This window comes from Erythrolamprus reginae, chromosome 1 (genome assembly GCF_031021105.1).
Source record: "Erythrolamprus reginae isolate rEryReg1 chromosome 1, rEryReg1.hap1, whole genome shotgun sequence".
NCBI classification, from domain to species: domain Eukaryota; kingdom Metazoa; phylum Chordata; class Lepidosauria; order Squamata; family Dipsadidae; genus Erythrolamprus; species Erythrolamprus reginae.
The window spans coordinates 393,331,137-393,357,973 of record NC_091950.1 but is presented as its reverse complement, the minus strand read 5'-3'; the positions used below and the strand labels follow the sequence as shown (position 1 = coordinate 393,357,973).

The 26,837-nt window shown below is 43.2% G+C and overlaps 1 protein-coding gene across 6 annotated transcripts in view; it reads right to left on the bottom strand.

The window, feature by feature from the left end:
• DNMT3A (DNA methyltransferase 3 alpha) overlaps positions 1-26,837 on the bottom strand; it is a 194,185-nt gene that overhangs the window by 122,555 nt on the left and 44,793 nt on the right. For 5 of the 6 annotated variants that reach the window (XR_011557567.1, XM_070734944.1, XM_070734947.1 and 2 more), the window contains exon 3: positions 17,019-17,126. Coding sequence is in view for 5 of the 6 variants with exons in the window: in XM_070734944.1 (XP_070591045.1) it covers positions 17,019-17,126 (108 nt within the window). In the remaining variant the exon portion in view is untranslated. The remainder of the gene's footprint in view (positions 1-17,018; positions 17,127-26,837) is intronic. The other variant, XM_070734946.1, reaches the window with a different exon arrangement.

Sequence of the window (26,837 nt, the reverse complement as noted above, 5' to 3'; positions counted from 1 at the left end):
TGTTGCTGCATTCTGGACAGCTACAGCGTCTGGATGGTCTTCAAGGGTAGTTCCATGTAAAGTGTGTTGCGGTAATCTACTTGGGAGGTGGAGCGTAAGTGACCCCAAGCACTTCTTTCTGGTCCACAGAAGGGTGCAAGAAGTGCACAAAACAAAATTGTAAAAAATTCCTCTTGGCCACATTTGCCAGTTGCTTTTAGAATAGGAATTATGAGCTCAGCAGGACTCTCAAGTTATACAGTGGTGACCACCATTTCCAGAACTAAAGATGAAAAGGCCCTGGATCCAGGGGAACCCTAAAACCCAGAGGCTTGCTAGGGTTGAACTGAAGCTTGTTCTTTCCCATCCAGACACCCCAAGCCAAATGAAAGAACCTCTAATGCTTACTTAACCTGGGACAATGATGCAAAACTGGGTACTGTCAACATACTGAAGATATTTCACCCAGGACATCAGATGACTTGATCCAGTGGCTCACTGTAGATGATACACAGGAATGGGGAGAATTCCTGTGAGCCACCCTGATTTAGAAGGGCAGCATAGAAATCTAATGAATGAATGAATGAATGAATGAATGAACGAATACCAAGCCCTGAAAGACTGTCTTATCACACCACACCACAAAACTGACTAGAACCAGCCCTAGAGAAAGGAGAAGAACAAGTGTAAAAGTGTGCCTCCTAATCCCTGGAACCAGGCCAATTGATTGATGATTGATGATATCAGTAAACACTGACAGATCAAGAATCAGGCTACATACACAACTTCCAGCCTCTTCCACCATCCACAAATATAGTTAATGCTCTTCTAGTCTCATGTTTAGGTCTGAAACTGGACTGAAAAGGAACCAAATAATCTACTTCCTGTGGCAGTAATGCTACAGGTGCCACAGGAAGCACATGGAGCCATATCTGTTGGTACGCGAGTCGTCTTTCCCTAGCTCCGCTCCAACATGCATGTGTGTGCTGCCAGCTGGTTTTTGACTCTCACAGAGGCTCTGGGAGGGCGTTTTTGGCTTCCAGAGAGCCTCCAGGGGGATGGGGGAGGGTGTTTTTATCCTTCCCCAACTGCAGGGAAGCCTTTGGAGCCTGGGGAGAGCAAAACACGAGCCTACTGGGGCCCCCAGAAGTTGGGAAACTGACCGTTTCTGGCCTCCAGAGGGCCTCCAAGGGATGGGGGAAGCTGTTTTTGTCCTCACCAAGCATTGAATTATGGGTGTGGGCACTTGTGCATGCATGATAGCATGCACACATACTCTTTTGGCACTCAAGGGAAAAAAGGTTCGCCATCACTGTCCTATGGGATTTTCTGAAGCTGCTGTACAACCACCACTTGTATAATGAGAGTTACCCAAAATCATTGCCTTGAGCAGTGGCTTTTTGAGCAGGGTATAACCAAATGCCTCTAAACCGGTGATGGGACTACTACCCCGCTCTCAAGAATGAATTCACTACTGTCAAAATCTGACAACATGACATCTTCAAGGAAACCTTAGCTAATCGGGAGAAAACTAGGTCCAACACAGATGGCTGAGCTAATATTTTCAAAAATCATGTCTATTTCATCAGGGTGTCAAATTTGATCGCATCTACGTGACGTATTATGACTTATCGTAACATTTTTTGCCTCTGTGGAGCCAGGGCTGGCGTGGTCTGGGTGTGAGGCATCCAGCCCTTGGGCTGCCAGTTTGATAGGCCTGATCCAAGGCATCCCAAGTAATCAGGCCACACTGAGCTTCAATCACCTTTATGAGGTGTTTTAGGGTTTCTTAATTATATTAATTGGATTAGATGTACTACTATGTTTTTATATATGTTGTGAACTGCCCCGAGTCCTCAGAGAGGGGCGGCATACAAATCCAATAGATGGATGGATGGATGGATGGATGGATGGATGGATGGATGGATGGATGGATGGATAGATAGATAGATAGATAGATAGATAGATAGATAGAAAGAAAGATAGATAGATAGATAGATAGATATATAGATAAGATAGATAGATAGATAGATAGATAGATAGATAGATAGATAGATAGATAGATAGATAGATAGATTTCGACCTAAAGGCTATGTTGAATTTATTTGTTTGTTTGTTTGTTTGTTTGTTCGTTCGTTCATTCATTCATTCATTCATTTGCCACCCTTCTCCTCGCGGACTTATCTTTGTAAGGAGGGAGAAGTAACACAAAGTCTGAATATGAAGAAGCCATAATTGCACCACAGATGTTTAAGCATATTAATGTGCACAAGGTAGTAGAGACTGAGATGGTGAATTCCCAACATGCACCTATTAATGGCAACTATATAACACCACTCACCACAACCTACAGAGACCTTGCAAGGGAATTTCCCCTGCTCTCTCTATCACTCTAATAAGATAAACAGAAGTAAAACTAAGGCCTAAAGAAAGCATATTCTTCTAGAGAGAAATGTAGGCCTTGCCTCAAGTATGGTGGCTTTGGGAGAATGAGTGATCACAAAGAGCTTACAAAACTTTCGCCAGATCCATCCTCAAATACAGCTCATCTGTCTGGAACCCATATCACATCTCGGACATAAACACCCTCGAAAATGTCCAATGATGCTTCACCAGAAGAGCCCTTCACTGCACCACTCGAAACAGAATACCCTACGAAACTAGACTTACAATCCTGGGTCTAGAAAGCCTAGAACTACGACTGATGATCTAAGTATTGCCCACAAGATCATATGCTGCAACATCCTGCCTGTCAACGACTACTTCAGCTTCAACCGCAATAACACAAGAGCACGCAACAGGTTCAAACTTAATATCAACTGCTCCAAACTTGGCTGATTCCATGATTCACAAGCAACTTAGATGCTTGGAACAAACTTCCAGCAGACGTGGTTGGTAAATACACAGTAACTGAATTTAAACATGCCTGGGATAAACATAGATCCATCCTAAGATAAAATACAGGAAATAGTATAAGGTCAGACTAGATGGACATCTGCCATCCATCTTCTATGTTTCTGTTCTGCCGGGTATGAGTCTCCCGAAAATTCAAGGGTACAAATTTCAGACACACACACACTTGAAAGTTCAAACACAATGTTCTTTATCACAAAATTCAAAAGAAACAAAGCACCCTTTTTTGTATTGCAAAGAGCACTCTTCCCAAAATAACCTTGTAAGTAAGCCGTACAAGCATCTTAAACAGTCCTTAAGTACTTAGCTAGCAGCTGTGAAGAAACGTCACAGCCTTCCTTCTTCCACGAAGTGAAACACACACACTTTGCTCTGCATTGGTTTCAAAGTCTTGAAAAATCAACAAACAAAGTTCGGAAACAGCAAAGCATGGTCCTGAAGAACTGCGATCAGATAATCTTCCACAACGGCCAAGCCAGCACGCTGCTACTTGTATCAGCAGCTCTAATTACTGGAGCCCCACCCAAACACAGGTGGCCTCTCTTATCTCCTGTAATTGGTCTCTTCTATGCATAACTCTGCGCATGCGTGGATCTAACACTTCCTCATCTGAATTGACTGAAGATAATGGAGATTGCCTTCCTGGGCTGTGTGCCAAGCCCCCCTCTTCCGAATCACACCCCACCTTCTTCTTCGTCCGAGGAAACTGCACTACCTGACTCTGTCGGCAATAAAACAGGCCTATGACATGTTGAAGTTTCCCCTGCGTCCACCTCCCCATTCCTTGGGGCAGGAGCTGGGCCAGAGCCAACCACAACAGTTTCTATGTTTCTATGGTGACAGGTGTCCCTTTTACTATTTAATAAGTACAGTGTTCCCTTGATTTTCGTGGGTTCAAACTTCACGGAACGTCTATACCACGGTTTTTCAAAAATATTAATTAAAAAATACTTCACAGTTTTCCCCCCCTATACCACGGTTTTTCCCACCCGTCATATGTCATTGCCAAACTTTCGTCTGCCTTTAAAAAACATTTTTAATACACTTTAATAAATATACATGGTGAGTAATAATCTAAATGGTTGCTAAGGGAATGGGAAATTGTAATTTAGGGGTTTAAAGTGTTGAGGGAAGGCTTGGGATACTGTTCATAGCCAAAAATAGTATATTTACTTCCGCATCTTTACTTCGTGGAAATTCGACTTTCGCTGGCGGTCTCGGAACGCATCCCCCGCGAAAATCGAGGGAATACTGTATTATTTTTTTCACCAACCCTGTTCTACTCAGCTGCACAAGAACTGCTTGTGACCTTAAGCTGTGCCCTGACTGTATCCTACTCCAAACAGTGCAACTATGCAAGGTCCAATAGAATCAATGTAGACTCAGGTCATGGGGGAAACAGCTGGCAGTCCCAAATTCTAGGCTCCCTTCAGCCATTGTCACTGAGTGACTTTGGGCCACTCATTCTTTCCATTCAACCTCCCTCGTAGTCTTGTTATAGGAAAAATAAGAGGAGAGAGGGGAGCTCCCGAACGAAAGGCGAAGCTACATGTTAATAAAACCTTATGCTTTGCTCTAGGGACCCAATGAGTGCGTGAGAGATAATTGTTTCCTTGTGATCTTTTAAAATCTTGCTAGTGCACCTGATTGAATCTGAGAATGAAAGCTCCACAAGCTCAAGAAGACTTGTCAATGTGTCTTACCCGGCAGCAGCTCTTGGGGTTCCTCCCTCCGGCTAGAAGGAAAAAGTTCTGCACCCCACCTGCTCACACCAGCTCCCGGCAGGACAAGTTTCCTGTCCTGCTCAGCGGAGGAGCCAGCCCCCTCCTTATCGAAGACACACTTCCTCAGAAACTGAAACAAACACGCAACGCCCACAACAGGCAGGCCCCCCCGGAGGGACTTCAAAACTGCAGCACAGATAATATCCAAACCAAAGCTGAAACTTTAATCGTGGATGGCCTTAAATTCCAGAAATCCTGCTATTGTTCCTCTCATTTTTATAAACAATGAACCATAAATCACAAAAGTGCCAAGAATTTCAACTCGGGTAATAAATTAAAATCTGCTAAGTTGTGTTTCAGGGTGTTATAGGGATCTGAACGTTGCGACCGCAATAGTTTTGTTTAGGCATAGCGGCTTAAATGAACAGAGCAACTTGCTTTGTAAATCCAGATTTGGCATGTTTTGTGAAGTTAAGGCACAAGGTGTGAAATGAAATTGTTCTTAGATATATTTTACTATGAGTATCTCCTCTATAACCTTCATCATGTACTGTATTTTACTATGTGTATATAGATATACTGTATACCCACTAAAACCCTCATTGTGTATTGGACAAAATAAAATAAAATAAAATAAAATAAAATAAAATAAAATAAAATAAAATAAAATAAAATAAAATAAAATAAAATAAAATAAAATAAAATAAAATAAAATAAAATAAAATAAAATAAATAAATAAATAAATACTTGAGAGTTTATGGAAAAATAAAGGTGGCTGTGCGGGGGGAGTCACTTTTAACAGTGATCAAAGAGGTACTTTCAAACAGGGAAGAGAAATGAAACATAGGTTGACCGAGAGGAAAAAAAATCACCCTCATGTGTGCAATTCTGTAGGTGATGAATAGAGGAAGGACTAAAATAAATTTCAGAAGGCACAGATTGATTCACGGTGACTCAATAAATGCAGGCAAGCTGAAATTCATCTCTAAATCTGCTTTCCTATGAGCCAATAGTTAAAACTTTAAAAACGAGATATAACACTTCTGGTTTGCAAATGAGGTGACTGGGAGAAACCCATCAGTCAATAATTGTGAATTCAAAGGACTACAAGTAGTCCTCCACTTACAACCGTTCATTTCATAACCATTCAAAGTTACAATGGTACTGAGACAAATGACTCAGGACCAGTTCTCACACCTATGACCATTGTAGCATCCACAGAGTCACATAATCAAACTTTGGGTGTTTGGCAACTGTCATGTACCGGTATTTAATAATTTACAATGGCTGCAGCATCCTGAAGTCCTGGGAATGTCATGTAAAACCTTCCCAGGGAGCTTCCAACAATCAAAGTCAACAGGGGAGGTTATATCTGGAAATATTCCGATTCCTCTCTTTCTTTAAGTATCAAGGTCAATCTATTCATTTCTGCACAGTCCAATATTTTCTTCATTATTTCTTCCTCTATAGGGATCTTCTCTGCTTTCCATCTTTACACAATTACTATTGTCTGTTGTTAAGGGAGACATTTGTTAGGAGAATTTTACAACTTTTCTTGCCACAATTGTTACGTGAAACATTGCAGCTGATAAATTCGTAACCCCGTTGTTAAATGAATCTGGCTTCCCAGTTTGCTTTGCTTGTCACATGACCCTGGATCACATGACCCTGGGACAAAGCAACGGTCATAAATATGAACCAGTTGCCAAGCATTCTGAAACTTGATCACATGATCATGGGGATGATGTAACGCAGTGTTTCCCAACCTTGGCAACTTGAAGATATTTGGACTTCAACTCCCAGAATTCCCCAGCCAACATTCCCTGGCTGGGGAATTCTGGGAGTTGAAGTCCAAATATCTTCAAGTTGCCAAGGTTGGGAAACACTGCTGTAACGGACATAACGGTTAAAAGTCACATTTTCCAGGGCCGTTGTAACTTTGCACAATCACTAAACCAAAGGTTGTAAGTTGAGGACTACTGTACATTATTTAAATAATGAAGCACAGGTACAACACTTGCTAATAATAGTAGGAAAAAAGTCCTGCCATCTTTTAACAATTTTTAGAACCATGTCATCCCCATTTCCAAATGGAAAAAGGCACAATACTGGAAAATCTATTAAAATGGAACTCAAGGAACTATCCATATAAATTTACCAGCCCACATTCTTGCACAGCTGAAAGATGGGTAGTTCAAGGCCATATAAATGCAATAACCATAACTGGTTTAACTGTCATTTTCCCCTTGATACCATAGAGACATCAAAGTTTGCATGCAATAATCTCGCTCTGCCTAGGATAGAAATGGATAGGCCACATGAATGTCTACAAGCTGTAGCCTAGCCATGGTCTATGTTACATTGGTTGCTACTGTCTCCATTTTTTGCTTGGGTAGGATACAGAAGATCAAGAGACTGAGGCTTGATAGGCCAAGAAGCTGTCTAAAATTTGGAGAAACACAGCAGAAAGTTATCCAACATAAGGGCAGCAAGAAAAGCCAATGAAAGGGCCATTTCCAATGTTCAAGTTGAAGCTGCAGAGAAGTGCTTTATCCTCAAGCTCAAAAGATCTTCAACAGTTACTAGAATTAGTTCTACTGCCAATTTTTCAAGTACTCCGTGCCTGCCAGCCTACAGAGACAGCTGATGTCCCTATATCTTCGGGACAGAGAAAGCTGAGCCAAGGTTAGAACTTTGCCCCATTGTTAAATTAGAAGTGCTCTCCAGCCATTCTTGCAGAAAATTATACTGGTATGAAATTCATTGCTCCATTATGGACTCTGTCCCTCCTATTGCATCTTCAAAGGAAACTGCTTTGATAGCACATGTGAATTGAATAAATAAAGACAATTAGGTGATTCCTTGGAATTTACCCTCCCTCTTTAACACATCACCTACTGGCAGGATTTATCTGCCGGTAAATGATTTATCTGCAAATCATAGTATTACACTTCCAGATTCCTCAAGTTCTAGTTAGAGACAATGAGAGTGCTGGCACTCATCCCCGGCGTGAATATTTTCCATCCATCCTTCTAAATGTCTGGCAGCTGAAATCTCCCCACACATCTCAACATTTATTTGGCAAATGGAAATCTCGCTTTCATATAGTGTTAGGTTTCTAGCAACACATGTGATTTTCTTAACCTTTTCATTGAATTATTTTCCTATTTTATAAGAATAGAATAGAATAGAATAGAATAGAATTTTTTATTGGCCAAGTGTGAATGGACACACAAGGAATTTGTCTTTGGTGCACATGCTCCCAGTGTACATAAAAGAAAATACAGTGATACCTTGTCTTACAAACTTAATTGGTTCCGGGACAAGGTTCTTAAGGTGAAAAGTTTGTAAGATGAAAGTATGTTTCCCATAGGAGTCAATGGAAAAGCGATTAATGCGTGCAAGCCCAAAATTCACCCCTTTTGCCAGCCGAAGCGCCTGTTTTTGCACTGCTGGGATTCCCCTGAGGCTCCCCTCCATGGGAAGCCCCACCTCCGGACTTCTGTGTTTTTGCGATGCTGCAGGAGAATCCCAGCACGGGAATTCCAGCATTGCAAAAATGAGCGCTTCGCTGGCAATAGAAGTCCGGAGGTGGGGTTTCCCAGCGAAGGGAGCATCAGTGAAATCGCAAGGATACAAGCAACAAGTTACAGTCATCAGCATCATTCCCAAAGCACAGGTACACACACCCCCCCCCGTGCTATAGTGATAAGCACACATATTGCTGCCATGCTATAGACTCTATTGTGGGAGTTGTTGTTGTTTTAGGTCCTTTTGAATCAATTTTGACTCCTGCTGACTCCCTGGATAAGTCTCCGCAGTTTCTTAGCAAGATTTTTCAGCAGTGATTTACCATTTCCACCTTCTTAGGGTTGAGACATTGTGACCGGTCCAAGATTGCCCCACCAGCTTTGTGTCTAAAGTGGGTCTTAAGCATAAAACGTATCAGGAAAGACTTAAGGAACTCAATCTGTATAGTCTGGAGGACAGAAGGAAAAAGGGGGACACAATTGAAACATTTAAACATGTCAAATGGTTAAATAAGGTTCAGGAGGGAAGTGTTTCTAATAGGAAAGCGAACACAAGAACAAGGGGACACAATCTGAAGCTAGTTGGGGGAAAGATCAAAAGCAACATGAGAAAATATTATTTTACTGAAAGAGTAGTAGATCCTTGGAACAAACTTCCAGCAGACGTGGTTGGTACATCCACAGTAACTGAATTTAAACATGCCTGGGATAAACATATATCCATACTAAGATAAAATACAAACAATAGTATCAGGGCAGACTAGATGGATCATGAGGTCTTTTTCTGCTGTCAATCTTCTATGTTTCTATGTTGCTGTGTTCTTTGTCAATCACAAGACTTCCCTTCACTTACCCTTTATATTGTAAGGTTCTGTGTAAGAATGTGAAATAGGGCAGGCCTCTCTGGATGCCTCACTAGCCACACATGTTGCCTCCCAAAGCATTTTCATGCTGGCCCTTTAAGTACAGTTTGGGTTCCAACCAAGCAGATGCATTCATTCCAGTCTCTGCCTCTGGCAACAGAGAGACAGCAGTCTGGCTGCCATCCAGCTCTCCTCCTCGTCCTTTCTTTCCAAGCCTTGCAGCAACCTTGCTTCCCTCCTCCCTGCCATGTCCGTAGCAATCTCCCCACCCAGGCTGATCCTATTTTGGGGAGCTGCCAGCAACATAACAGCAGCAGCAGCAGCTCTTCTCGGAGTGGCCCAGCCTGTGGCCGGTGGCCAACTTCCTTCCCTGGCCCTGGCAGCAGTGCCAGAGATCAGGTTGCAGCTGTGCAAGGCAGAGAACTAGAGCAAAAAGTCAAGGAGCCCATGGTTAAAAGGACGAGCCATTCCCACGGCCCAATTGGCAAAGCAGCCTCCTGGGAAACAAATCTGCACAAGTCCCAGCTGGATCGGGAGGTTCTCAAACCAGAGGTGGGAAGGAAATCTCATGCACGGGATAAAAATACTAGAAAGCTTAATTGAGATTCTGCCAACTTCGGTTCCGAAGTCGGGGTGGAATTCTCTGGGACGTTAGACAAAAGGAAAACATCAACCAGACGGCCTGACTCCTTTCTGGATTTCCCTGTATCATACTTGTGATCCCCTTATATAGAGCGCTGGTGAGACCACATTTGGAATAATACTGTGTCCAGTTCTGGAGACCTCACCTACAAAAAGATAGTGACCAAATTGAACAGGTCCAAAGACGGGCTACAAGGATGGTGGAAGGTCTTAAGCATAAAACGTATCAGGAAAGACTTCATGAACTCAATCTATAGAGTCTGGAGGACAGAAGGAAAAGGGGGGACATGATCGAAACATTTAAATATGTCAAAGGGTTAAATAAGGTCCAGGAGGGAAGTGTTTTTAATAGGAAAGTGAACACAAGAACAAGGGGACACAATCTGAAGTTAGTTGGGGGGAAGATCAAAAGCAACATGAGGAAATATTATTTTACTGAAAGAGTAGTAGATCCTTGGAACAAACTTCCAGCAGACGTGGTTGGTAAATCCACAGTAACTGAATTTAAACATGCCTGGGATAAACATATATCCATTGTAAGATAAAATAAAGGAAATAGTATAAGGGCAGACTAGATGGACCATGAGGTCTTTTTCTGCCGTCAGTCTTCTATGTTTCTATACCAGCATGTTCTTTATCCCCATGAAGTTTAAGGTTGCCGATCAGTTTCCGGTCACAATTCAAAGTGTTGGTTATGACCTACAAAGCCCTTCATGGCATCGGACCAGAATATCTCCAGGACCGCCTTCTGCCGCACGAATCCCAGCGACCAGTTAGGTCTCACAGAGTTGGCCTTCTCCGGGTCCCGTCAACTAAACAATGTTGTTTGGCGGGACCCAGGGGAAGAGCCTTCTCTGTGGCGGCCCCGACCCTTTGGAACCAACTCCCCCCAGATATCAGAGTTGCCCCCACTCTCCTTTCCTTTCGTATGCTCCTTAAAACCCACCTCTGTCATCAGGCATGGGGGAATTGAGACTTTCCCTTCCCCCTAGGCTTATAAAATTTATGTATGGTATGTCTGTATGTATGATTGGTTTCTTAAATTGGGGTTTTTAAATTAACTTAAATATTAGATTTGTTTACATTGTATTATTATTGTTGTTAGCCACCCCGAGTCTATAGAGAGGGGCGGCATACAAATCTGATAAAATAAATAAATAAATAAAGTTTGCTTGCTTGAGAAGCCAGGAATGCTTGCTTCTCCTCCAGTTGAGGTTCATGGGAGGATGAAGAAGGAGCAGGGGGAAGAGTCACTCCTGAATCACAAGCATCCCCCCACCCACACCCCAGGGATAGCATTATACTCTTCAGGGTCATGGATGCCAAGTGTATCGATGGATGTCTACGTTGGTTGAGGCAGGCAGGAGCCCCTTGGGTACCATTTGTTGGGGGTCGAGGGAAAGGGATGGTTTTGCCTTCTCTTTCTGCTCAAGATCCCCATGGACAATTGGTGGGCCACTGTGTGACACAGAATGCTGGACTCGATGGGCTTTGGCCCGATTCAACATGGCTATTCTTATGTTTTTAGGGTCAGTTAAAGATCTAAATAGCTGAATTTGCACACTTGAAAAGCTTAACTACCTTTACCTGGAGGAATTGTAGTTTGGCATAGTGGAAAACCTAGCTTGCTTGGTTAGTTTATGGTCTAATAGAAACATAGAAACATAGAAGTCTGACGGCAGAAAAAGACCTCATGGTCCATCTAGTCTGCCCTTATACTATTTTCTGTATTTTATCTTAGGATGGATATATGTTTATCCCAGGCATGTTTGAATTCCGTTACTGTGGATTTATCTACCACGTCTGCTGGAAGTTTGTTCCAAGGATCTACTACTCTTTCAGTAAAATAATATTTTCTCATGTTGCTTTTGGTTCGATTACTGCAACACTCTCTACATGGGGCTACCTTTGAAAAGTGTTCGGAAACTTCAGATCGTGCAGAACGCAGCCGCGAGAGCCATCGTGGGGCTTCCCAGATTCGCCCACGTATCTACAACACTCCGTGGCCTGCATTGGCTGCCGATCAGTTTCCGGTCACAATTCAAAGTGTTGGTCATGACCTTTAAAGCCCTACATGGCATTGGACCAGAATACCTCCGGAACCGCCTGTTACCGCACGAATCCCAGCGGCCGATAAGGTCCCACAGAGTTGGCCTTCTCCGGGTCCCGTCGACTAAACAATGTGGTCTGGCGGACCCCAGGGGAAGAGCCTTCTCTGTGGCGGCCCCGGCCCTCTGGAATCAACTCCCCCCGGAGATTAGAACTGCTCCCACCCGCCTTGTCTTCCGTAAACTACTTAAGACCCACTTATACCGCCAGGCATGGGGGATTTGAGACATCTTTCCCCCAGGCTTATTATAATTTATGTTTGGTATGTATGTGCTGTTTGGTTTTTTAATTATGATAGGGTTTCTAGTTTTTTCTTAATATTAGATTTGTGCCTATATATATTGTTTTATCGTTTGTTGTGAGCCGCCCCGAGTCTTCGGAGAGGGGCGGCATACAAATCTAATAAATTATTATTATTTATTATTTTGATCTTTCCCCCAACTAACTTCAGATTGTGTCCCCTTGTTCTTGTGTTCACTTTCCTATTAAAAACACTTCCCTCCTGGACCTTATTTAACCCTTTAACATATTTAAATGTTTCGATCATGTCCCCCCTTTTCCTTCTGTCCTCCAGACTATACAGATCGAGTTCAATTGAGGAGGCAATAATCGATCACTGCATGGATCAGGTCACAAGCAATATATGGGAAAGCGGGAGCACGCCTCATCAAGGGCTGCATTTACGCCCCTGGAGTTCAATAAATCAATGGACATAATAAAGTTATAAATAGCAGAAAGAGGGCATAAAGCCACAGTGGTTCCAACATAAACCTTACAAGCAGCAGCAAAAATCAATCCCATTAAAAATGTAATGTATGAAGAAGTAAAATCGGTTTGACTGGGCACGGACAGCTAAATTAGGTTCATATGAGGTGAACACTCTGGAGAAGGGAGGAATGGTTGGTGTGTTCACACAACGTCCTTAGGCTGGTTACAAGTTGCCATTTTCTGGCTTTGCACAAAGAGTAAACAATGAGTATGAAAAGCATCCTAAATACTTTCCTATAACATGTGCATACAGAACATGTACAACAGGGGTCCCCAAACATTTTTCACAGGGACAGTTCACTGTCCCTCAGATTGTTGGAGGGCCGGACTATTAAAAAAATCTGCTGTTTTGTTAGCGCCGCCCTGGGGAGGAGGCGAAGTGAAGCAAGTCCCCAACTCCTTGCTGAGTTTTCTCTTTCTCTCTCACTCTTTCTTCCTCTCCTTTTCTTTCTTTCTTCCTTTCTCTTTCTTTCTCTCTCTCTTTCTTTCTCTTTCTCTCTCTCTCTCTTCTTTCTTTCTCTCTTTCTTTCTATGTCCCTTTTTCTTTCTCTCTGTCCCTCTCTTTCTTTCTCTCTCTCTCTTTCTCTCTCTCTCTCTTTCTCTGTCCCTCTCTCTCTTGCTTTCTCTCTCTCTCACTCTTTCTATCTATCTCCCCCTCTTCCTTTCTATCTCCCCCTCTATCTCTCTCTTTTTCTTTCTCTCTTTCTCTCTCTTTCTTTCTTTCTCTCTGTCCCTCTCTCTTGCTTTTTTCTCTCACACTCACTCACTATTTCTATCCCCCCTCTTCCTTTCTCTCTCCTTCTCTCTCTCCCTCTTTCTTTCTCTTTCTTCCTTTCTCTCTCCTTCTCTATCTCTCCCTCTTTCTTTATCTCTCTATTTCTTTCTCTCTCTTTCTCTCTGTCTCTCTTCTTTCCCTCTCTCTCTTGCTTTCTTTCTCTCTCACTCGCTCTTTCTATCTCCCCCTCTTCCTTTCTCTCTCCCTTTCTATCTCTCCCTCTTTCTTTCTCTCTCTCTTCCTTTCTCTCTCCCTCTTTCTTTCTCTCTTTCTCTCTCTCTCTCTCTTTCTCTCTCTCTCTTGCTTTCTTTCTATATCTCCCTCTTCCTTCATCAGAATTATAACAACTTTATAAATCCAGGGATGTTAAACTCAACATGTCACGTAGTGTATCACAACTTTTTTCTCTTTCGCTAAACCGGGTGTGGGTTTGGCCAGTGCGTGACGCATCCAGCCTGTTTGACCTCCAGGCAGTCCTAGGCAACTATCCTAGTTAAGCATGTTTTGGTAAACACATCAATCAGTAGATGAGGTTCTATTCCAAGTTTCAACAGAAATAGCATCCCTCATTGATACCGTGCTAAATCCTTCTCTTCTGAAGTTTTTGCTAACACAGAACTGCCAATACAATACTCCGATTGAGGATTCCTTTTCCCCAAGTGCATTATTTTACATTTGGAAACATTAAACTGCAGTTTCCATTGCTTTGACCATTTATCTAGTAAAGCTAAATCATTTACCATATTACAGATGCCTCCAGGAATATCAACCCTATTGCACACTTTAGAGTCATCGGCAAATAGGCAAACCTTCCCTACCAAACCTTCCCCTATGTCACTCACAAACATATTAAAAAGAATATTCCAAAAAGCATCTACAGAAGTTTCAACATCTTGGCAAATTTGATCACTTTACCCAATCTGAGACTCAGATATGTTGAAATTCTACTCCTTTTATCTCCAATTTACACAGAGAGCAGCTTAAAAAACTTGTGTGCAGGGATATATGCACACATCTATTAATATTTTTAGCCAACCGCTTAGTTAGTTTCAACCTTGCTTTTGTTTTGGTTTGAGTGTTGGGCATGTGCAACTCGGGTTTGTGATCCAACCTACTGTCCAAACCCAGAAAATGTGTTAGGTCAGCAAACTCAGCCAGTGTCAGTGATGCATCAGTTTATGAGCCAAGAACATGAACTCATTTACTAGAAATAGCTGAACTGGCCAAAATAGTTATTTGCAATTTTCCTGGAGGAGTTTTGTTTCTAATAAGAGCAGCTGGGTGCTTTGCCAGATGTCACAGGTGTGTCCACATAATACCCAGCCAAGAGATGTTTGGAAACTGAAGCAGCATGTATTCAATCAATCAAAATAGAGCTGGAAGGGACTTTGGAGGTTTTCTAGTCCAACTTTATTTATTTATTTATTTATTATAATTTTTTTATTATTATTTTTTACTTTTTATAATTTTTTATAATTCTATCTGTCTGTCTGTCTGTCTGTCTGTCTGTCTGTCTGTCTATCTATCTATTTATTGGATTGTATGCCGCCCCTCTCCATAGACTCGGGGTGGCTAACAACAGTAATAAAAAACATCATATAAATCCAATACTAAAACAACTAAAAAATCCTTATTGTAAAACAAACATCCCTACAAACATACCATGCATAAATTGTAAAGGCCTAGGGGGAAAGAATATCTCAGTTCCCCCATGCCTGACGGCAGAGGTGGGTTTTAAGGAGCTTACGAAAGGCAAGGAGGGTGGGGGCAATTCTAATCTCCGGGGGGAGTTGGTTCCAGAGGGTCGGGACCGCCACAGAGAAGGCATTTCCCCTGGGTCCCGCCAAACAACACTGTTTTGTTGACGGGACCCGGAGAAGGCCCACTCTGTGGGACCTAACCGGTCACTGGGATTCATGCGGCAGAAGGCGGTCTCGTAAATACCCTGGTCCGGTGCCATGAAGGGCTTTATAGGTAATGACTGACACTTTGAATTGTGACTGGAAACTGATTGGCAACCAATGCAGACTACGGAGTGTTGGTGTTACATGGGCATTTTTGGGAAAGCCCATGATTGCTCTCACAGCCGCATTCTGCACGATCTGAAGTTTCCGAACATTCTTCAAAGGTGGCCCCATGTAGAGAGCATTCCAGTAGTCAAGCCTTGAGGTGATGAGGGCATGAGTGACTGTAAGCAGTGACTCCCGGTCCAAATAGGGCTGCAACTGGTGCACCAGGCGAACCTGGGCAAATGCCCCCCTCGCCACAGCTGAAAGATGTTTCTCTAATGTGAGCTGTGGATCGATTTATACAATTTAAGACAAGTGGCCTTCCAGTCTCATCTTAAAAACCTCCAATGATGAAGCCCTCACAACTTCTGAAGGCAAACTGTTCCATTAGTTCAGGGGTAGGCAAAGTTGGCTCTTCTATGACTTGTAGACTTCACCTTCCAGAATTCCTGAGCCAATCATGCTAGCGCAGGAATTCTGGGAGTTGAAGTCCGCATGTCATAGAAGAGCCAACTTTGCCTCCCCCTGCACTAGTTAATTGTTCCCACTGTTAGGAAGTTTCTCCTTAATTCAAAGTCGCTTCTCTTCTTGATTTCTATCCAATATGAGTGGGAATTACAAATGGAATGGAGTTACGAATGGAGATTTTATTATTTTCTTTTTATTTCTTTAATTAGATTTCTATGCCGCCTTTCTCCACAGACTCAGGGCGGTTCACAACAGAAGTAAATACAAAAACATATAAGAAATCTAACATTAAAATATACTCTAAAACCCTTATTCTTAAACCAATCATCCAATTTCATCCTATTGTACATCATACATTCAATTGTCAGCCGGGGCTGGATATTAAACTCAATGGCCCCAAGCCTGTCGGCAGAGGTGAGTTTTTAGTATCTTGCGGAAGACCAGGAGGGTGGGGGCAGTGCGAATCTCTAGGGGGAGTTGATTCCAGAAGGCTGGGGCCACCACAAAGAAGGCTCTTCTCCTAGGCCCTGCCAGATGACATTGTCTTGCTGACAGGACCTGGAGAAGGCCAACTCTGTGGGACCGAATCGGCCACTGGGATACATGAGGTAGAAGAGGTCCCATAAGTAATCTGGTCCAATGCCAGGTAGGCAAATTGCGTTCGGAGACCAATCGGCAGCCAATGCAGCTTGCGGAGTGCTAGAGAGACATGAGCATATCTTATGACAGCTGGCGTGGCTGCATTTTGCAGTATCTGTAGTCTCCGGACATTCTTCAAAGGTAGCCCGATGTAGCGAGCATTGTAACAGCATATATTTGTGTGAGTGCATATGGATCTGTGGCTTTTGTGTATGAAAAGCCATACAGAGTTTCGCAGCCGGTTGTTTTCCTGCAGTTTTTCTCCTCGAACAAAGGCCACAAAGCTATTCTTAGAAATTGCTGACCCTAGAAACTCCAGGTTTAGAGAGAAAGCAGTGAGAATTTTGACCCAACTCTCCTTGATCTGGTTCTCCTATTTAAAAGCCTCAACTTCCCACCCGACACCCTAGGTCAGTGTTTCCCAACCTTGGCAACTTGAAGAGATCTGGACTTCAACTCCCAGAATTCCCCAGCCAGCGAATGCTGGCTGGGGAATTCTGGGAGTTGAAGTCCAGATCTCTTCAGGATGCCAAGGTTGGGAAACACTGCCCTAGGTGACTGATCGTGCAATTCTGGATGTGCAATGGCGTCCACTTACCACTGGCTGTTTCCGTTTTCTACCAGGTCGCCCCACTTTCCTCACAATGATTCCTGGATCTGGCTTCTCCTCCTTGTTCCGGTTCTCCTCATGATCTTCTTCTCCCTGCTTTCAGAAAGAAAAAAAAGACAATATTCTTCTTAGCTAGGAGGCATTTTAGCATTCCCTGTGCAAGTTTGGGGAGGGGGGAGTCTTTGTTTTAAAGGAGCGTTGTCTCTTTTTTTAAAGAAAAGATTGTGTTCCTGTCAGCCTCACTAGGGGCCTGTTCCATTTAGAACACAAGAAACGCTGAGTCTGAACTCTTTTTAAAGCCACACAAATTGGTATTGTCGTGTCGGGGTTTTTTGGTAGTGACTGTGTTTAACTTTGTGCTATGTCAAGAAACATCAGGGACAAAGGAAGACTCTCTTTCAACCCAATCTACCTCATCGGGTTATTGTGGGGGTAAATTAGGGAAATCCCATGTATACAACTTTAACAGGGTAATAGAATACAGTGGTACCTCTACTTAAGAACGCCTCTACTTAAGAACTTTTCTAGATAAGAACTGGGTGTTCAAGATTTTTTTGCCTCTACTTAAGAACCATTTTCTACTTAAGAACCCGAGCCGGGAAAAATTTCCCAGGAAATTTGAGAGCGGCACAAAGGCCTGGCCAGTTTCCTGCCATTCCCCCTTTAATCCAGGCCATCTCAGGCTTTTCTGGGCTGCCAGAGCAGCCTTTTGGTGATGCTTAAGGAGGCTTTGGCAGTCCAGAGGGAACAAAGCATTTTCCTTTCTCTGGGCACTTGGACAGGGAATAAACCTCTGCCAGCGCCCAGAGAAAAGAAACGATCCCTTCGCTCTGGGCAGCTGAGGAGTCACCTCAGCGAAGGAAAGGCGCTGGCTACAAAGCGAGCGAGCGAGAGGAGAGGGAAGCCCTTCAGCATAGGAAGGAAGAGGAAGCAGGTAGCAGCAGCAGCAGCAGACAGTGTATGGGAGGCAGCCTTGCGCTGGGTGTATTAGAGGCGCATGCTCCTCCTTGCCTCCTCAGAGTTCCTCTTATTTTTTTTAAGCCTTAAAGTTTTGGATTTCTTTTATTCCCCTCACCTCACCTTTTTCCTTCGGCAGCGACTGTCCTCCTCTTCTTCCTCCTCCTCCTCCTCCTCCCACCCAAATTCCGAGCTTTTATTTCTTTACTAATGGGTTTGCACACATTATTTGCTTTTACATTGATTCCTATGTGAAAAATTGCTTCTACTTAAAAACGTTTCTACTTAAGAACCTGGTTACGGAACGAGTTAAGTTCTTAAGTAGATTAGATTAGATTAGATTTATTGCATTTATATGCCGCCCCTCTCCGCAAACTCGGTACCACTGTACTCCTATTACTGAATTTCAACAATAATGTCCTCATGCGAAGTCATTTTTTAATCCTTTAATTCCATTCCTGATTTCTTCAGCAACACTTCATTTGGTGGCTTTGATTTCTCTTTTCTCCTCCTCGGTCTCCCATGGTTTCACCACTCCCATGAAGTTTACAAACAAAGAAGTCTACAACACATTGTGTCAAATTCCTAAACATCTGACCCAGGGTGGGCAATGAAATGGCAACCAAAGCAAAAATGCCTATCAGGAAAACTAATGGATGATGGCCAAGGTGAAATCTTAACGATTTACAGCTGACAGGGGTTGTCTAGGCTTCAGTTACCCAGGAAATGCAAGGTAAGTGTCACGAGACCCAGAGATGCAGCTGACACATTTATTTTTTGTTCTCCTTCGTGTCACCGTTTTAGGCCTTTTGGAGGCAATTGTGCAAGGCTGGAGATCAACTGACGTCCAGTAACAACATATTACTATTGTTGTTAGCATCTCCTACATCAGTGATGGCAAATCTTTTTTTCCTCGAGTGCCAAAAGTGTGTGTGCATGCAAGATTGTGCCCACACGCGTGCCCACACCCATAATCCAATGCCCTCCACATGCCCTGCCCCCTGGGCCTGCATGCACAACCCCCCGTTTTACCTCACCCCCTGCGTATGTGCACATGACCCCCATCCCCATTTCCTAACTTTGGGTAGACATAGTAGGCCCGTTTTTCGCCTTCCAGAGGCTTCCTTTGAGCCCTGAGGAAGGCAAAAAATGGTCTCCTCTGCCCCCTGGAGGCCAAAAACGGCCCATTTTCGGTGGGCCCAGTAGGCCCATTTTTGATTCTCCCCAGACACCAGAAGCTTCCCTGGTGCCTTGTGAGGGCAAAACTCCTTCTTCATTCATTTCATTTTATTGGATTTGTATGCTGCCCCTCTCCGTAGACTCGGGGCGGCTAACAACAGTGGTAAAAACAACATGCGACAATCCAATACTAAAGTAGCTAAAAACCCTTATTTTAAAATCAATCATACATACAAATGTACCATACATAAATTGTAGAAGCCTAGGGGGAAAGAGTATCTCAGTTCCCCCATGCCTGACGACAGAGGTGGGTTTTAAAAAGCTTACGAAAGGCAAGAAGGATGGAGGCTATTCTAATCTCTGGGGGGAGTTGGTTCCAGAGGGCCGGGGCCGCCACAGAGAAGGCTCTTCCCCTGAGTCCCGCCAAACGACATTGTTTAGTTGACGGGACCCGGAGAAGGCCCACTCTGTGGGACCTAATTGGTCGCTGGGATTCGTGCGGCAGAAGGCGGTCCCGGAGATAACCTGGCCCGGTGCCATGAAGGGCCTCTTCTTACAGCCTCTGCACAAGCCAAAACCCAGCTGGGCTGGCAGGCACACACGTGTGCTGGAGATGAGCTAGGGCAATGTCTAATCTGCCGGCGGTGTCACCGGTAGCATCTATGCCATAGGTTCACTATCACAGTCCTAGATCAACCTTTTCCTTCATCCACATTATTACACAACTGCCAGTATACCCTCTTTCTTCGCGTTATCTAAAATATGTAACATATTTTTGCTGATAATGAAAAGGAAGGGAGACTTCTATAGATCTATTTCGGGTTTATTTGCCTTCATCAGGTAGGCACACTCTTACTGGGATTTGAACTTTTAGGCTACAGGCTCATTTCCTGTATCAGCTTGTACCAGTGTGATTTTTTTGTCGAGTCACCCTGGTATATTGAAGGGACATCACAGCTCCTTTTTGCCTCTCGGCCCCACCAGGGGCCATATTCTAAGACAGATAAGCTTTTTATAGCCAACAACTATAATCTATGTGTAACATATTTTATATACACATATTTAATACACATTTATTTCTCCATCGACTGATGCCCAGATTGCTTTGCTAAATTTTACTTTGATGCTTCCAAACTGGCAGTTTAATTCATTATAAGCTTCATGTGAAATTTCAATCAATTTGTCATCCTTTAATCATTATACGCATACTGTACTCCCAATATGTTCTATCAATACTGGGGTAAATTACAAAACAGTGTAGGATGCGGAAGCTCAGTTCACATATTATATTTAATAATCTATTTTTAACAATTTGCCTTATGGTATTGGTAAGGCAGAATTTATTTAATTTATTGCATATACATACTAGAACAATTGTACTATCATAGCACAATCGTATTATAAAATAGGAATGAAACAATAACTTACAGCTATTAAGATACTGCCAAACTAAACAGCAGTAAGACAGTATATTTTACACATTTGTTAAATGTGCTGTATACATCTGGTTCAGTATATCATTAACTTTAAAATATATCCTCAGGGTTATCATTTGTGTTATTTTCAAAAACAAACATAAAGTTTTATTACTCTTGTTATTTCCAAAAAAACAATCAATGTGCTGGAGCCTTTGAAGCAAGGGGTTTTTATAAATCCTAAACAAAAAAGTACCCTATTTTTTCTGATGATCAGAAAACAACACAACTGTTAAAAAATACCAATCTCAAGGATCAGAACGGGATGGGGAAATGGTATAATGAATAGGGGGGGGGGGAACCCTGGAAATTGTGGTGTCTGGTGAGTTTGTTTTGTAATATGTCCAGTAAAAACATCCTTCTTGGCAATGACAGAAGAGTCGTGCTAAGAAAAATCTGCCTTCACTGCCTTAATGGACACTGTGATTTGAAAAAAGATACAAGTAGCATGGGAAACACTCAGAATAACATTGTGATCGTGCCCAGATACCCTGTTAAAAAAAAAATCACATGAAGAGAAGCCTAGCTATCCTATAATGGGGTAGTATTCAGGAGGAGAAACTGCACTGCCACCAATAGCATTTCTTCCTTGTTGACTTTTTCATGAAATGGAAAAAAAAAAATATTTGGTACCAATAACAATTATCTTGCCTGCCACAAGCCGCAGTTTAGTTTTGTTTGGGTTTGTGGCAAAGCTCTGCTCTTACTTATAAATTCCCACCCCACTATTTATTTATATTTATATATTTATATAAAAGGGTTCCTCCCGGTTTGGACTGGATCATCTGAACTAGTAGTAACCCACTGGTGACGTGATGGTCAGTGTTGGTCTGTGAATGCCACTATATTTTTTTTTGAAATTTTTAGTGAATTTGTTTCTGTTCGGATGGCTTCTCCTCTTCTGCTGCTTGAAAAAGGGCCCTAGGTTAATACTGACCTTTATTTCTTCGGCCAAAACACAGCTGATCAGCTGATCAGCTGTGTTTAGGGCTGAATTCTGCTGCTGAGCATGCACAGAAGCAAAATTGCACAAGGGGATGCGAGTGTGGGAACGGAGCCAATGTGCACGCATGAAACGTTGCGATGTGAACTGGTGGCAAAGGTAACTGGAACACACACACATGTGTATATATGTATGTATGTATAACATATTTTTGCTGATAATGAAAAGAAAATTATATATATATACAGTGGTACCTCTACTTAAGAACGCCTCTACATAAGAACTTTTCTAAATAAGAACGAGGTGTTCAAGATTTTTTTGCCTCTACTTAAGAACCATTTTCTACTTAAGAACCGAGCATGGAAAAATTTCCCCAGAAATTTGAAAGCGGCACGAAGGCCCGGCCAGTTTCCTGCCATTCTCCCTTTAATCCTGGCCATCTGGACTGCCAGAGCAGCCTTTTGGTGACGCTTAAGGAGGCTTTGGCGGTCCAGAGCAAACGAAGCATTTTCCTTTCTCTGGGTGGTTGGACAGGGAATAAACCGAGTCTACGGAGAGGGGCGGCACACAAATTAAATAAACAAACAAACAAACAAACAAACAAACCAGCGCCCAGAGAAAAGAAACGCTCCCTTCGCTCTGGGCAGCCGAGGAGTCACCACAGCGAAGGAAAGGCACCGGCTACAAAGCGAGCGAGCTAGAGGAAAGGGGAGCCCTTCAGCATGGGAAGGAAAAGGAAGCAGATAGCAGCAGCAGCAGACAGTGTATGGGAGGCAGCCTCTCACCAGGTGTATTGGAGGCATGTGCTCCTCCTCGCCGCCTCTGAGTCCCTCTTTTTTTTAAGCCTTAAAGTTTTGGATTTTTTGATTCCCCTCACCTCACCTTCTTCCTTCAGCAGCAACTTTCCTCCTCCTCTTCTTCCTCCTCCTCCCACCCAAATTCCAAGCTTTTATTTCTTTCCTAATGGGTTTGCACGCATTATTTGCTTTTACATTGATTCCTATGGGAAAATTTGCTTCTACTTAAGAACGTTTCTACTTAAGAACCTGGTCACGGAACGAATTAAGTTCTTAAGTAGAGGTACCACTGTATAATCCTTTGAGTCAAGCTCAACTACTTCTGGGGACAAGAAGAAGGCCATACAGTCATAAGACAAAATTTTCAGAAGTTCCTTCTTTTATTGCCTTCTTCCTAGGGTAGAGAGAGAAAGTGACTGAGATCCAAGGGCACCCAACTAGCTTTTTATGTCTCAGGTTTTCATACTACTAATCCTGCACCTTAGCCAAGCCACTAAACCCAACCTGAACCTCTCCCCCCCCCCCAAAAAAAACCCAGCATAAATCTGCCCCTTGCAAATACCAGTAGTTTTACTTACCAGCTTCCTCCTCTTTGAAGCCACAACTACTGCAAATTTATTTTTATTTCTGTAAGCTGAGTTTTGCAGTTTCAGCAATGAAAGGTTGCAGGCTCTTGCTGCATTGCTACTTTTAAGATATGCTGAATTTGCTTTAATAGTTATCCTCAGCTTCTCCAATAGAGTGTAGTTGGTTCCCTAGAGATGTTTGACGGAAGCTTTCTTCATCCCCAGCCCAGAGATAGGGGAAGGGCAATTTAACCTCATGTACCTACACTTCTATAGCTATATAATGAGGTTTTGTCATCTCGATTAGAAAAGAAAGATGGCAGAGAAGATAGAAAGATAAGATATGCATACTGGAATATATCAACCATATTCATATTCTAGTTTTAAAACTATTCTAGTTTTATTTCTTGCAAGTAGAATCCTTTATTGGCCAAGTGTGATTAAACATGCAAAGAATTTGTCTCTGGTGCATAAGCTACCAGTGTACAGTGTTCCCTCGATTTTCGCGGGGGATGCGTTCCAAGACCACCCGCGAAAGTCAAATTTCCGCGAAGTAGAGATGCGGAAGTAAATACACTATTTTTGGCTATGAACAGTATCACAAGCTGTTCTGTCTGGGTGCCCCCAGACTTCACCACCAACTGGAAAAAACAGCCAGACACGCTGGTACAAACAAAGGCACTTTGTAGTTTGAAAAATAAACACAGAGAAAAACCTGTTCTTCCCAACAGGCAGGCTATGAGACTTCACAGCAGAGTCCTGACGGCCAGACAATACAGCAGACTTCTTGCTGGCACACCCACCACTGTAGAGAATAAGACCCACACCTTTTCCCCCCAAGGTTTCAGTATTCAAAGTCACAAACCAGAATTCCAAGACGCCAAAGATCACAGCCAGGTCCCAGGACTCCCAAAGATAATACTCCACAAGCCAGGAAGGGTGGGTCTGCCTTTTCAGCCTTTCCGGAGAGCACCACACCCAAACCCAGCTGTTGCCTCTTTAGTGCTGAAAGTACCTGGCTAATTGTCCCCTTCGTTGTGTTGCTCTTCTCTGCCGGAGATCGATGATTGCTTGTGCATTTTCATCTAAGGAATCCAGGCTGCTTGCTGGGGAGAGCTCCCTCTCGGGGGACTCTGGCTGTCCTCCCTCTCCCTCAGCCTGAGATTCCTCCTCCCCGTCTGCCTGAACCTCCTGTTCCTCATCCTCCCCCTCTGAGCAGGAAGCCGGCAGAGGATCAGCCGTTCCCTGAGGGGCCTCAGACAGAATCACAACACAAGCCTTCCCTTAACACTTGAAACCCCTAAACTGCAATTTCTCATTCCCTTAGCAACCATTTAGATTATTACTCACCATGTTTATTTATTAAAGTTTATTTAAAAAAATATTTATTAAAGGTGGATGAAAGTTTGGCGATGATGTATGACGTCATTGGGCGGGAAAAACCATGGTATAGGGAAAAAACCTGTAAAGTATTTTTTAATTAATATTTTTGAAAAACCGTGGTATAGCCGTTTCGCGAAGTTCGAACCCGTGAAAATCGAGGGACCACTGTACATGCAAAACAACAAAGTAATAATAATCATAATAACAAAGGATAATAATCATAAAAAGTTACCAGTGTTTTAATTAAGTGCTTATACAATTCTTTATAAGCTACAATGTAAGAACCTCTCTCCGCATACAAGGCAAGGGCAAAACACTATTTATTTACAATATTTTTGCAATATTAGATTATAAAAATAAGATTAATCAAGGAAAAAGTGCTTTGGCTATTAAAACTGCTTTGGCTATAAAGTGCTAATTGGTAATTAAAGTGAACAAGAATCCATTGATTAAAGGAATAGAAATTGCCTCAAGTCGCTGAGAAAGGAACAAGGTGGAATCTGTTAGTTAGCAGCACTGTAGCAATAAAAAGCTCCAAATGGCCATTGCCAGTTGGCATGGAGAGACTGGGACTGCAGCTGGGTTTTAGGACAAGAACAGGAGAAATCCAGTCAATGAAAAGATGGAAAGGCAAAAGAGAGAAAAACTCTGAAGTGCAAAATTTTGACAAGCCATTCTACTGCATTTTTGTACCCTACCGATAAAGTGGCAATGTTAACATAACTTGCATTGGCTGCCAATCAATTTCTGGTCACAATTCAAAGTGTTGGTTATGACCTTTAAAGCCCTACATGGCATTGGACCAGACAGAGTACCTCCGGAACCGCCTGCTACTGCACGAATCCCAGCGACCGATAAGGTCCCACAGAATTGACCTTCTCCGGGTCCCGTCAACTAAACAATGTCGTCTGGCGGGCCCCAGGGGAAGAGCCTTCTCTGTGGCGGCCCCGGCCCTCTGGAATCAACTCCCCCCGGAGATTAGAACTGCTCCCACCCTCCTTGTCTTTCGTAAACTACTCAAGACCCACCTATACCGCCAGGCATGGGAGATTTGAGACATCTTTCCCCCAGGCTCCTTATAATTTATGTTTGGTATGTATGTGTTGTCTGGTTTTAATATGATAGGGTTTTAGTTATTTCTTTTAATATTAGATTTGTGTCGCTATAATATTGTTTTTATCATTGTGGTGAGCTGCCCCAAGTCTTCGGGGAGGGGCGGCATACAAATCTAATAAATAATAATAATAATTATTATTATTATTATTATTATTATTATTATTATTATTATTATTATTATTATTAATCAAACTGTGTCCTGAAATACGTTTGTTTGTTTGTTTGTTTGTTTAGACTTATATGCCGCCCATCTCCCAAAGGACTCTGAGTGGCTCACACCCAAATACAAATAAAATATGACATAAAACCTCCTAAAAACAGTTTGGAACATCTAAAACTAGCAATCAATCAATCAATCAATCAATCAATCATGCAGGTCTCTTGTGATCGGATCCCAATTAAGCTGTGGATATGCCCTAAGGCAGTGGTCCCCAACGTTTTTTCCACCAGGGACCAGTTTCAGCAAGACAATTTTTCTATGGCCCAGTGGGGGCGGAAAGGGGCGTGGTTGGGGGCGGGATTAAGCATGGGGGTGCTGGTCCTCCCCGCCCCTCTTTCCCGCCATCGTCCTGTGGCCGGCAGAACCTGCCTCCCAAGCCCTCTTGCCCAGCGGGAGCTAAGCGCTGGAGAGAGGGGGTCAGACTGGCCCTCCTGCCTCCCCCCAGCCAAAAGCGCCCCACGGCAGAAGCCAAAAGAGGCTTGAACCTCTCGGTCCTTCCCGCCCCTCTGTCCCATCCATCGTCCTGTGGCCGGCAGAACCTGCCTCCCGAGGCCTCTTGCCCGGCGGGAGGCGAAGCGCTGGAGGGAGGGGGTGGCGGCATGAGGGCCGGCAGCTGCTGACTCCACGGACCGGTGCAACATGCCCCGTGGCCCGGTACTGGTCCGCGGCCCGGTGGTTGGGGACCCCTGCCCTAAGGTACTGTTTTTAGTAGATTAAAAGTTCAGGATTCTCAGTAAAGCCCCTCCTTAAACAGAGCGCCACTTACTCAATTATCCAAAGCTGGACAACCTCTCAAGTAGATCCCTCCAACCACAAATACCCAACAGGACGGTCCATAAACTATGGTTGGTAGGTGGTTGTGATTTCAAAACAAGAATGCCAAGCATCCATTCTTTTCTATTTCCACTATTGTGTGACATTTTCTTCCAGGCGGATCTGTGACTCATCCATAGCTAAATCATTAGCTCCACCTGTGATTCAACTTTAATGAATGGCTCGATTATCTTCTTTTAGGAGACTTCCCTCCCTCCCTTTCTTCTTCCATCTTCCTGTCATTACCAAACAATCCTACAACACACCTATACCAGCTTGCTGAAACTATTAAGAAATAGCTTCGCTCAGAAGTGAACTTGCACAAGGCAGAACGTCACAAAGTGGGTTTCTTATCATT